Raw genomic sequence first — 12535 nt, 5'->3', positions numbered from 1 at the left:
TTTCTGCAAAAGAAGGATTTACTAAATATTGATGTTATTTTTCTGTTGGGGTGCCCAAATTTATGCACCTGCCTAAGTTTGTTGACATTATTATTGAACACTTTCTCTAAATGCTATAAACTTCATTTTACTTCTTAAATACCACTGTGTTCGTCTGCGATATGATGTAGTGAGATATATAACTGAAATTGCTGATCCATACAAGACAAATTATCAGGGGTGCCCAAGCCTTTTCATATGTGCTTCAGTTCCTCTGGTTATTAAAAGAAGAACCTCTCATGTTGGGCATCAAATCCCACTAAAATAAACAATACACTAATGAGAATCCTTCTTTTCATGCAGGTGAGCATCTCTACGGTGGGTTACGGAGATGTGGTGCCCATCTCCTATTCTGGCCGGGTGGTGGCGTTCGGCTGCATTTCTTTTGGAATCATCTTGAACGGGATGCCGATCTCCATCCTCTTTAACAAATTCTCCGACTACTACGCCAAACTGAAGGCTCAGGAGTACACCAACACTAAAGTGCAGCGCAGTCTGCAGCTCCGCAAACGCTTACGGAGGAAGTTTGAATCGTGCTTTGAACCACCGGCCGAAGAAACCAACGAGGAATTCCACTCAAGAAACCCTCAGTGAGGATCCAGATGGAGGACTAGAACATTTAAACACAGGCCAGAATTTTACCACTTTAATTCTTTCCAGTAATAAATTTACCCAGTCTTGCTGATTCTGCTCTGAGCAGAACACCTGAGAACAGAGAGGATTGCCTCCACCTGCAGCTCCTGAGTTACACAGTCTTTACGGCAGCGGGAAAGCGGCGGGGGAGGATAAAGGAAGTTAAGCAATCAGCTTTGAATCAGCTCACAAATAGCAGAGCTTAGCAGGCGGCTAACTCTCCTATCACTCTAATTATAGCTTTCAGGAAGTTACCTGTGATCACCTGTTCATTTGATCACCTGCTGAAACAAATCAACAAAGAAATCCAAAAATTATTTTACCCAAAAAAACAGAGTAGGCTCATTCTGCTCCTCCACCTGTTCCCCTCTGATCTGTAACACTGTTACTCATTAGAATAAACAGAAACAAATAAACAACCTATTAAGACGGATTTGTCTGTGTGTGTGAGCCAAACCGTTCCCAGAGCTCTGCTGGAGGAAGGGCGACATTCCAGCACCAAGTTCCTCTAATCTGTCCTTCATTACAGTAAAGCCAGTGAGCTGCTGGTGGAACTGAGCAGTGTCTGGAGTACACAGAGAAGATCAGCCCCCAGGCCTGTGCTCTAACCCTAACATCATAACCTCACTGACCAACAGCACATTCTGACTGTTTTGGGTTTATTGTAATATACAATCCAATAACACCCTCCACTCACACTGATCTACTCAACAGGGACCAGATGTTGCACAGAAACGTGGAAAAGTCAAGGAGAATGGTGTTGTGCACGTCATGGTGAGCTGGTCAGTTTAAATGATGGATGAGAGACAGTCAGTTTTCAGTTTAATTATAAGACCCCCCCGGGGGATAAATCACCTGCTGCTCTTATCTGAACAGTCCAGCCTTCAGGATCAGAACATCATCTTCTTCCTCCAAGGTTCAGACCATCATACACACACACACACACACACACACACACACACACACACACACAGATATATAAACACACACCTGGCCCGGCTGTATCTACGGTGCAGCGGACACAGAACACTCCAGTCCATCCAGAACACACCATGAACATGAAATGGCTGGTCATTCTTAGTGTGTTTCTGGTTGTTGGGGGCGAAAGTCCTGATGGGGAGGACACCCGGCTCAAGCTCTGCGGTCGTGAGTTTATTCGCATGGTGGTTACTTCCTGTGGAAGCTCCAGGCTGAGACGCTCCGTGCTGGACTTTAACCACCTCAGTAGGTGACCTTTTACCACCGATCAGTTCTCTTTATAACTGACCTTCTCCAACACTGACCACCAACACCTTCCCTTCAAGCATCTGAGTGTTTGTGGTTTTATTCCTCAGAGCAGATCAGCATTGGTCAAATCCTGTCGACTGCGGATGACCGGCGGCCAGGAGAGTCTTCCACAGAGAGGGGGGCGGAGAATAGAACGGCAGAAACCAACACACGGCAGTCCAGCAGAACACCACGGAACGTTGGGCCAGCTGGTGTGTGTTGTCGGTCCGGCTGCACTATGAGTGAACTTGTTCAGTATTGCTAATATAAACACTGCGTGCACGCACGCACACACACACACACACACACACACACTCCTCTCTCTCAATGGTGTGTGTTTATCAGCAGTGTGTTTATGAACGACTTTAATTACAGTGAATTAAATTAAATGTTATTTATGTGGGTTTAAAGTCTGACTGTTTTTCATCCTAAATAACACTGACCATTACAGCCAGGTCCAGACTAACGGAACTGAACTTACCACTGAACTCACTGAGTAAATCTGTACTTGGAGGGATATAAGGATGATGCTGACGAAGAGCTCATGCTCTGCCACACTCCAATCACTGATCATATTCATTATAGTGCTGACTGCAGTGGTTTCAACCCTCAACCCCCCACCGAGTATTTATCAGGTTTCATCTGTAAATTTCCTGAAAATTATTTATAGATTCATTCATATTCATCAAACATCCAACATCTGTAAGTTCAGCTTTATTCTGCAGAAAGGCTGGAACAGGTACAGACTGAACTTCTCTGAAGGAAGTCGAGGTATTCTGGTTTAATAATAATCAATATCATTTGGATGAGATCAATAAAAAGTCTGAGAAAAGTTCCAGTTGGAATCATCTAAAATCTTTAAACCGCACAGGTGGACAGATGGTCTTTATAACTGACTTTCCTGTTTGACTATGAGTTTCTGTCTGATTACTGATTATTAAAGAGATCAATGCAGATCTGATCAGAAAGAATAACTGATTTATTCCATCTGAACATCAAAAACATTTTCACTTTTCAAATTTAATTAAACCTTTTACTTTTATCAGCATAAACACAATAACTGACATCTATCTGACCTCTTCACACACTGACCTTCATCAGACGGTCAGAGATTAACACTTCCTGATGATTCTCCAAAACGTTCCCAGCATTCAGTTTTGTACCTTTCATCCAAACACCGTGAACTCTCTACTGAGGGTGAGTTCGGTGTGCACCTTGCCACTCGCGTCTGTTTGCTGGGTGTTGAACAGTTCTGCACTGCAGAGAAGGATTGTGGGTATCAGAAGGTGTAAAAAAGACAGTCCTACAAAACAGAGGGGTCTTTCTAGATGGAACAGCCTTGATCTTAAAGCACTGCTGTAAAATCACTGGATTAGGAAGTGCTGGCCAGAGTTAGACATGATCACACTGATCTGGGTTCTGTTTCTCTGGACGTGAGCGAGACATTACTGACCTTTAAAACCTGTTTTACCACGGTTTACTGAAAGGAGGCGCCATATAACCTCAAACAGGGCAGATGTAACAGCTCTTACGGCTCCTCACCGAGTGAAAGCGCGAGTGTGCGAGCGGGAAGAGTGAGTGAGCGGGTGAGCGAGCGCAGAGAGACAGAAGTCTAAATCTCTGAGGTTTTCAGGATCAGGACGGCGGTCGGAGGTCACTGCCCCGCGGCGTACGGCCAGCTGATGCCGCTGCCGCTCAGCTGCATGTCTCTGATAAGGGTCTCTATGGGGGTCTTCCCCACCAGTCGCTGGAAGAAGAGCTGAGTGATGAGGGTGGCGGGAACGGCTCGGAGCGCGGGCAGGCGCAGTAATAACCGCCCGAACCGCTGTGGCTGACCCGGATACTGACCACGCTCATACTCCGTCAATGCCACCTGAACTTTCTCCTGTAGACTCTCCACCTGAGCAGCGTCTGCCAGACCACTCGCATCTAACAGCAGAAAAACAGGACCAACAAACAAACCATCATTAACTGTGCCGACAGTAGTCTGATACAGCAGCATGCAAAAGTTTGAGCACCCCTGGTTGAGTATTATTTTTACTGTAATATTCTTGTTTAGACTTAAGACTGAAGAAAAGCACCAAGCAAAAGTTTGGGCCCCCTGAGAATTAAGCCCTTACTCTTAATTAGCTTGTTAGAGTCTTGTTCTCAGTCATGGTTCGGAAAGTCCAGCTGATGCAAATTTCAAAGCTTTACAAAAACTCAAATCTTGCCCCAACAACCAGCAGCTATGGGTTCCTATAAGTAGCTGCTGAGCTGAAAGTAATTAATAAAGAACAGTTTTTAATAAGTGTGAAACCCTCTCCACCATACCACCACCGTGTGTATTGGCTGTACTTTAGCCTAGCTAGCGCTCACTGTGAGATAGAATTATTATCTGTACATCATGCTTACAGTACATTCTGTTCAGTCTGTGTTTTAACATTATCTGTAATGTATTCACATGTAAATTTGTCCATATGTCTGTCTAAATTCTATATAAATTCTATATTTTATTTATTGTATATTCTGCACTTATTCTGCTTATTGCACTCCTGGTTAGATGCTAAATTATATTTGGTTGCCTTGTACTTGTATATGTGCAGTATCAAAGTTGAATCTAATTTAATCTATAACACCAGCAAGAGCTTTCTGCTTTGAATGTTCCTTTTCTTGCTGCACATTCAGCTACAGCAGGCTGTAGTGGCGGTGGTGAACGCAGTAAAGAATGCCTCAGACTAAAAACAGCCATTAACAGCAACAGATTGTTTCCTTTCATTAACAGCTACCAGAGGGCAGCAGCGTTCCGACTGCGCTAAAGTAAATGAAGAAAAGGAGTCTGACCTGGTGAAAAGAGCGCAAGGGCTTTCAGGCAGCTGAACTCTGCCGCGTCGACCTGCAGGCGAATCAGCTTCTGCACCTGCTCCTGAAGCACACGCACCTGGTCCATGAAGACCACCACCTGGTCAGGGGTCATGTCAGAGGAGTGAAATCCGGCGGCGGCCAGCAGGGGCGCCGTGTGCAGCGGCAGGCAGGACTGCGCTGCATTTAAAATAAATAATTCACTCCAACTTAGGCGCAACAGCGCCACCTGCTCGGCCACAGCCAGGTCAGGGTAATGTGGGATGTTTCGAGTCCATTCGATGATGCTGAACAGCAGCCGGGCTGCCAGCTCGCATATATTATCGATACCTATTGGGGCGCCGTTTCCCTGCTGGCTATAGCGGCTGTTCGGATATGGCTCGGCCTGGAGGAGCTGAGAGATGAGCTGGGAAACAGGCTGACCATTATAAAACTCACTCACACCGCCCGCACTGCTCACACACACGGGTGGGATGGACGGACTGAGCGCAGCATGGGCTGGTGTGATCCGCCCGCGCTGAACAGCTACAGGACAAAAACAGAAACAGATGAACAAAACAGTGACCTCACTTCAGCACCAGTCCAGTCCTAGCTCAACATCATCTGTAGCAGAGTCGACATGTTCATGTGTAAGTAGTAGTGTTTTTTTCTTGCTGCTTCTGCTCTAAAGGTTACTACAGCCGTGCTCACAGATGATGAGGAGATGAAAATATTATTTTAACTCTCTAAAAGAGCCAATATAGGCAGCTGACTGAGGCTCCAGGGACACTGTGGTCCCGCTGATTTACAACTGTCTAGGGAGATCCGGTCTCAAAGCAGCTGCTAAATAAGGAAGTGAGTGGAGTCACAGCAGCTGCACTGCGAGTGTCCTCTTCCTAATTCAATTCATTCTCTGTGTAATTAGAACCAACCCTGTGCTGTTAAACTGCTCTCACCAGCAACACAACCTCAACCTGAACACACACACAGAGCTACTGATCACTGATCCTTCCAGTTCACTCATCATACCCACACTGGGCTCCACCAGCTCAGGGAGTGTCTGCACTTTTCCTCTGGACATCAGCTGTGTACTGCTCTCTCTACCTGAACACTAGCTTAACACTTAACTTAGCACCACACTGAACACCTGGTTTATGTAAGTGATGCTGTTTACAATACCAGGCTGGTCTACTTCATCACACACTCCTGAACTCCCTGTACTCTTCATTTACACACACAGGTCATCTCTGCGCTACAGATTTACTCCGGTTGACAGTTAGTACAGGACCTTCATCACCCAGCCTTCAGGCACACATTTGCACATTTTTGAGTCTCCGCTCTCTGTCTCGTGTTTTGTCTATCGTCCTACCTGTTCTGACTCAGTCTAACAGTGTTTGGTGGACTGTACAGGCATGTATTAGTGTAATAACAATAGAGCTGAACTGAATAGAGTTCAATTAATAAAGGTTATAATTTAAGACGCCGTTTAGCCGCAGTGTGTGTTTGAAAAGATGAGTATGTACCTTCTTTACGCATTCCCACCCGGAAACACTTCTTTAATCGGCAGTACTGACACTGGTTTCTGTGGTGCTGGTCGATCTGGCAGTCTTGATTAGATCTGAAAAACACAACGAGCAGAAATCAGAGGCAGCACCCGTCTGATACCAGCTGGTATGGCTGTGTTTATACTGGGGTGGGTACTGATGGGTGATGGCTGAGGAAGGGGAGTCAAACCTGCAGGTGTAGTTCAGGCTGCGGCGAATGCTCCTCTTAAAGAAACTCTTGCAGCCCTCGCAGGTGAACACTCCGTAATGCTTCCCGCTGGATTTATCGCCACACACCACACAGTCCACCACACAGCCCCGCTCGTCCTCCTCCGCCTCGCTGCCGCCTCCCTGTGGAGACCCCTCGTCCTCATCGCCCCTCAGATAACTCAGTCCATTAGAATTCCCATTTGGATCGCCCCACCCCCCCCTCACCATGGCCATCGCTCAGTATCAGTGTGCGCGCGCACACACACACACACACACACACACACGCGCACACGCACACACACACACACACACACACACACACAGCTGGTCAAACACACATTCCACAGGTTGGACTCTAATGGCAGGCAGAACACACAGGCTCTCTTTAGTCCTTCTTCATCATATCCGGCGCAGACCCCCCGGAGCAGCGAATCTAGAACAGAGAACAGGTGAATTACCTTCAGTCCAACTTGTGCTGCACGCCTGACCTGACCAGAGTCCCCTCTGACCAATCAGGGCCGAGCTTGTGGAGGAGGTGGGCCTTCTTTGTGAATTAGTAAAAGTCATCAGTTGTTAATTTGGGTTAAAAACATTTCAATTAACTTCAGCTTCATGACACCAATCCATCAACCAATCAAATCAGAGAGTCCGAGTCACTGAGCTTCAACCTCCTGAACCTCCATTTCTGCCTCCTTTACAGACCACTCTCCTCCCCTCACTGCTCACTCTTCAGCCCTGTCCAGCAGGAGAGGGTCTGAGGGACACTCCTGGCCTGTGACTGGTTTACGTAGATAGCCCCCATAGCAGACACACGACCCAGCAGAACCCAGCAGAACCCAGCAGAACCCAGAAAGAACAGTAAGAGCTTTAGCTTTAGCCACAGCTCTCAGTAACCTCGTTAACCGGGGGGTGTGCAGGGGGGTGTGCAGGGGGGTTTAGGGGGTAACAGTGAGCTAGCAGAACGGTAAGGTTGCCATGGTTTCAGTCATTTTGTAGCGCTGCTCGTGCGCGACCTAAACAGCCCGACAGCATCCGCGCGTGCACAGATACGACAGCAGGTCGCGCACGGGTCTACAGCTAACCTTTACATATTTTACAGTTTTAATTAAAGTAAAATTTGATGTTTTAATACATTAGTAAAGCTTTTCTTACCCGCGCGCCTTGGCCTGTAGAAAAAGCGCTTCAGTCACGTGACTCCGCGAGAACTACGGCAAGCCTATAGGGATAAACTTTAAACACAACGCCAATTCATATGGAGAGATCACCCCAGCTTCCTCAAGTACCAGTACTGCCCCATCCTCCTCATCATCAGCATCCTCCTCATCATCAGCATCATCATCATCATCAGCATCCTCCTCATCATCAGCATCATCATCATCAGCATCCTCCTCATCATCAGCATCATCCTCATCATTAGCATCCTCCTCATCATCAGCATCCTCCTCATCATCAGCATCATCCTCATCATTAGCATCCTCCTCATCATCAGCATCATCATCATTAGCATCCTCCTCATCATCAGCATCCTCCTCATCATCAGCATCATCCTCATCATTAGCATCCTCCTCATCATCAGCATCATCATCATCAGCATCCTCCTCATCATCATCATCATCATCATCAGCATCATCATCAGCATCAGCATCATCATCATCATCATTATCAGCATCCTCCTCATCATCAGCATCATCATCAGCAGCATCATCATCATCAGCAGCAGCAGCAGCCTTATAAACACAGGCACTCCACCCCATAATACTTATCCCATAATATACAAATTGTGGTGCTTATGTTGTTTACATATCACACACACACACACACACACACACACACACACACCATCCCAGAATCCCATCACAGAACAACAGAACTTCTGACCTGTTCAGAACCTGAGACCCAGCACTAACCCCTTCCCCGCTGCAGGAGCTGAGAGCTACTCTCATTCCCAAAGATATAAGTAACGACTTTCATCTGGGTACTGTACATTTATTTGTGTATTTGTACCTTTTAAATCTGTATTTTTACTTTCATAAGTAGATTTTAAATCACTTTCATTAAAATATGAAAATTAAAAATGCAAGAAACCTAATTCTCCATACTTCCGAAGTTCTACTGCTAATTAATAAGTTAATGAATTAATGAAAGCAAGAAAGAAAAATAGAAATAAATATAAAACACTAATAAATTAATAAGTTCATTTGGCACATAAACAACCTTTCAACCTTTATTTTCACTCAGAAATACACAGAGACCCTCATTTTCAACAAGTATAATTTCACTAAAGTACAAACAGTACTCAGTAAATCTACTCAGGAGCCTAACCCTAACCTAAACCTAAACCCTAACCCTAACCTAAACCCTAACCTAAACCTTAACCTTAACCTAAACCCTAACCTAAACCTAAACCCTAACCTAAACCCTAACCCTAACCTAAACCTAAACCCTAACCCTAACCTAAACCCTAACCTAAACCTTAACCTTAACCTAAACCCTAACCTAAACCCTAACCCTAACCTAAACCCTAACCTAAACCTTAACCTAAACCCTAACCTAAACCCTAACCTTAACCCTAACCTAAACCCTAACCTTAACCCTAACCTAAACCTAAACCCTAACCTAAACCCTAACCTAAACCTTAACCCTAACCTAAACCTTAACCTAAACCCTAACCTAAACCCTAACCCTAACCTTAACCCTAACCTAAACCCTAAACCCTAACCCTAGTGAGTGGAAGCTGAGTGAAGCAGAGTGAGACAGAGTGAAGCAGAGTGAGACTGAGTGAAGCTGAGTGAAGCAGAGTGAGACAGAGTGAAGCAGAGTGAGACTGAGTGAAGCAGAGTGAGACTGAGTGAAGCTGAGTGAGACTGAGTGAAGCAGAGTGAGACAGAGTGAAGCTGAGTGAAGCAGAGTGAAGCTGAGTGAGACTGAGTGAAGCAGAGTGAGACTGAGTGAAGCTAAGTGAAGCTGAGTGAGACTGAGTGAAGCTGAGTGAGACAGAGTGAAGCTGAGTGAGACTGAGTGAAGCTGAGTGAAGCTGAGTGAGACTGAGTGAAGCTAAGTGAGACTGAGTGAAGCTGAGTGAGACAGAGTGAAGCTGAGTGAGACTGAGTGAAGCAGAGTGAAGCTGAGTGAAGCAGAGTGAGACTGAGTGAAGCAGAGTGAGACTGAGTGAAGCTGAGTGAGACAGAGTGAAGCAGAGTGAGACAGAGTGAAGCTAAGTGAAGCTGAGTGAAGCTAAGTGAAGCTGAGTGAGACTGAGTGAAGCTGAGTGAGACAGAGTGAAGCTGAGTGAAGCTGAGTGAAGCTGAGTGAGACTGAGTGAAGCTGAGTGAAGCTGAGTGAGACTGAGTGAAGCTGAGTGAGACTGAGTGAAGCAGAGTGAAGCTGAGTGAAGCAGAGTGAGACTGAGTGAAGCTGAGTGAGACAGAGTGAAGCTGAGTGAAGCTGAGTGAGACTGAGTGAAGCAGAGTGAGACTGAGTGAAGCTGAGTGAGACTGAGTGAAGCAGAGTGAGACAGAGTGAGACTGAGTGAAGCTGAGTGAGACTGAGTGAAGCAGAGTGAGACAGAGTGAAGCTGAGTGAGACTGAGTGAAGCTGAGTGAGACTGAGTGAAGCTGAGTGAGACAGAGTGAGACAGAGTGAAGCTGAGTGAAGCTGAGTGAGACTGAGTGAAGCTGAGTGAGACAGAGTGAAGCTGAGTGAAGCTGAGTGAGACTGAGTGAAGCTGAGTGAGACAGAGTGAAGCTGAGTGAGACTGAGTGAAGCTGAGTGAAGCTGAGTGAGACTGAGTGAAGCTGAGTGAAGCTGAGTGAGACAGAGTGAAGCTGAGTGAAGCTGAGTGAGACTGAGTGAAGCTGAGTGAGACAGAGTGAAGCTGAGTGAGACTGAGTGAAGCTGAGTGAAGCTAAGTGAGACTGAGTGAAGCTGAGTGAAGCTGAGTGAGACTGAGTGAAGCTGAGTGAGACTGAGTGAAGCTGAGTGAAGCAGAGTGAGACAGAGTGAAGCTGAGTGAAGCTGAGTGAGACTGAGTGAAGCAGAGTCAGACTGAGTGAAGCTGAGTGAGACAGAGTGAAGCTGAGTGAAGCAGAGTGAGACTGAGTGAAGCAGAGTGAGACTGAGTGAAGCAGAGTGAGACAGAGTAACTGAATACTTTGCCGACCACTGACAGACATTTCAGGCCCTGCTGCGATTCCCCTTTTTCTGCAGGTCCTTCTCCCTCTACGTTTTGTACAGTCAGTGTCTCTCGCCCACCTGTAGATGTTGATACTGCCAGAAAGTTGCAGCAGTTCAGCCCCGCCCATTCAACCTACAGCAGTTTATCCCCGCCCATTCAGCCTGCAGCAGTTTAGCCCCGCCCATTCAGCTTACAGCAGTTTATCCCCGCCCATTCAGCCTGCAGCAGTTTAGCCCCGCCCATTCAGCTTACAGCAGTTTATCCCCACCCATTCAGCTTACAGCAGTTTATCCCCACCCATTCAGCCTACAGCAGTTTAGCCCCGCCCATTCAGCTTACAGTAGTTTAGCCCCGCCCATTCAGCTTACAGCAGTTTATCCCCACCCATTCAGCTTACAGCAGTTTATCCCCACCCATTCAGCCTACAGCAGTTTAGCCCCGCCCATTCAGCTTACAGTAGTTTAGCCCCGCCCATTCATCTTACAGCATTTGGCCCCGCCCATTCAGCTTACAGCAGTTTAGCCCCGCCCATTCAGCCTGCAGCAGTTTATCTCAGTAACTAAATAATCAGTGTTAATCAGTGTAGAAACTGGGCAGCCACCCCCCACGCCCTATGTTTGCCTGTCTGTTTCAGCTCATGTTGTTCTCCATCCCTCCCCTCCTCCTCTTTCACTCTCCACCTCTGTGTGTGTGTGTGCCCTGCACTCACTCCACTCTGCTCACAGAACACACTCAGTTTACACTCCTCTGTGGTGTAATTATGGAGCTGAGCAGAAAAGAAGTCCCGCTTTATGTAAGTATAAATTGTGTGTGTGTGTGTGTGTGTGTGTGTGTGTGTGTGTGTTAGGTACATGCACGACTGTATTACTGTATTTTATGTTCAGTAACAAAATATGTTTGTTTTGTGTGTATGTGTGTTTGTGCATATGTTTGTGTGTGTGTTTAAATGTGTGTGTGTGTGTGTGTGTTAGGGCCATGCGAGAGTGTATTTTTTACTCCACTCAGTAGCACACTGTGAAGAGGTGTTTGTGGTTCTGGAAGGTTCCACCCTGCGTCACGTTCTCCAGACTAAACTCCAACGCATGCTCTACTTCATCACTCCGGGTAAATCACCTTCACTCTTCACTCTCACTCACTTCTCACTCTCTGCCTCATTCCTCACTCTTACTCTTCACTCACTGTCCTCTGTCTCACTCACTCCTCATTCTTAGCTCACTCCTTACACTGTCTCACTCCTCACTCTAATTCAGTCTCAGTAAAGAAGAAAAATCTAATTCAACAAAGTTAAAACTTTATTTTACTCAATTACTACAAAGCTCAAGCAGTGTATACACACACTGTGAGATTAATCTGATGGCTATGTGTGTGTGTGTGTGTGTCTGTCTTTAGGACATAACATGAGTGAGACAGTATGTGTAAGGGCATATTCACGCGTTGACGGAGAGTTGCGATGTGTGGGCGTGGCTTTTCTGATGTTTGTGGAGGACGATGCTCAAGAACTGGCAGAGTATCTGGTAACCCATAGCAACCGCCTCAGCACCACTGAATCCAGCAATCTAATTGGTCGGTACAGTTTGTGTGACAGGAGAAAGCGAGCTCAGATGGACCGCAGGGTCACACTCGCTCTGATTAATACACACACACCCCACAGCCTGCTGGGGCAACCAGGACAAGGTGTGTGTGTGTATGTGTTTATTAGTGTATGTGTTTATTAGTGTGTGTGTGTGTGTGTGTGTGTGTGTGTCAGTAATGTTGGGAGCACAAGCAGAATCAAAACAAAACAAAAACGAATTTCACATAAACATGTAAAAGCAGAACTTAAAGATTTTGAGGAGCTTATTACTTATTA

At 46.2% G+C, this 12535-nt stretch overlaps 3 protein-coding genes across 12 annotated transcripts in view; 2 read left to right on the top strand and 1 right to left on the bottom strand.

Moving 5' to 3' along the window:
• Window positions 1-1724: 1724 nt before the first annotated feature.
• Window positions 1725-2203, top strand: insl3 (insulin-like 3 (Leydig cell)). Its single transcript, XM_072672048.1, has 2 exons — window positions 1725-1896; window positions 2007-2203. The coding sequence occupies exons 1-2, from the start codon at window positions 1725-1727 to the stop codon at window positions 2201-2203; spliced, it is 369 nt and encodes a 122-aa protein (XP_072528149.1).
• A 436-nt stretch (window positions 2204-2639) lies between these two features.
• On the bottom strand, window positions 2640-7742 carry LOC140548865 (nuclear receptor subfamily 2 group F member 6-like). Its single transcript, XM_072672047.1, has 5 exons — window positions 7665-7742; window positions 6493-6945; window positions 6282-6376; window positions 4762-5304; window positions 2640-3867 (listed from the first exon to the last, which is right to left on the bottom strand). Exons 2-5 carry the CDS (start codon window positions 6744-6746, stop codon window positions 3593-3595), a joined length of 1167 nt encoding a protein of 388 aa, XP_072528148.1. The 5' UTR covers window positions 6747-6945; window positions 7665-7742; the 3' UTR covers window positions 2640-3592.
• LOC140548864 (rho guanine nucleotide exchange factor 28) overlaps window positions 5245-12535 on the top strand; it is a 31551-nt gene continuing 24260 nt past the window's right edge. For 5 of the 10 annotated variants that reach the window (XR_011978943.1, XM_072672040.1, XM_072672038.1 and 2 more), the window contains exons 1-3: window positions 10939-11479; window positions 11658-11790; window positions 12076-12360. Coding sequence is in view for 7 of the 10 variants with exons in the window: in XM_072672040.1 (XP_072528141.1) it covers window positions 11300-11479; window positions 11658-11790; window positions 12076-12360 (598 nt within the window). In the remaining 3 variants the exon portion in view is untranslated. Of the gene's footprint in view, window positions 5409-10938; window positions 11480-11657; window positions 11791-12075; window positions 12361-12535 lie in introns of those variants that run through there. The other 5 variants (XM_072672043.1, XM_072672042.1, XM_072672045.1 and 2 more) reach the window with 5 other exon arrangements.

The sequence above is a fragment of the Salminus brasiliensis genome, unplaced genomic scaffold (assembly GCF_030463535.1).
Source record: "Salminus brasiliensis unplaced genomic scaffold, fSalBra1.hap2 scaffold_147, whole genome shotgun sequence".
Classification (NCBI taxonomy): Eukaryota; Metazoa; Chordata; class Actinopteri; order Characiformes; family Bryconidae; genus Salminus; species Salminus brasiliensis.
This window is presented reverse-complemented; position numbering and strand designations above follow the sequence as displayed.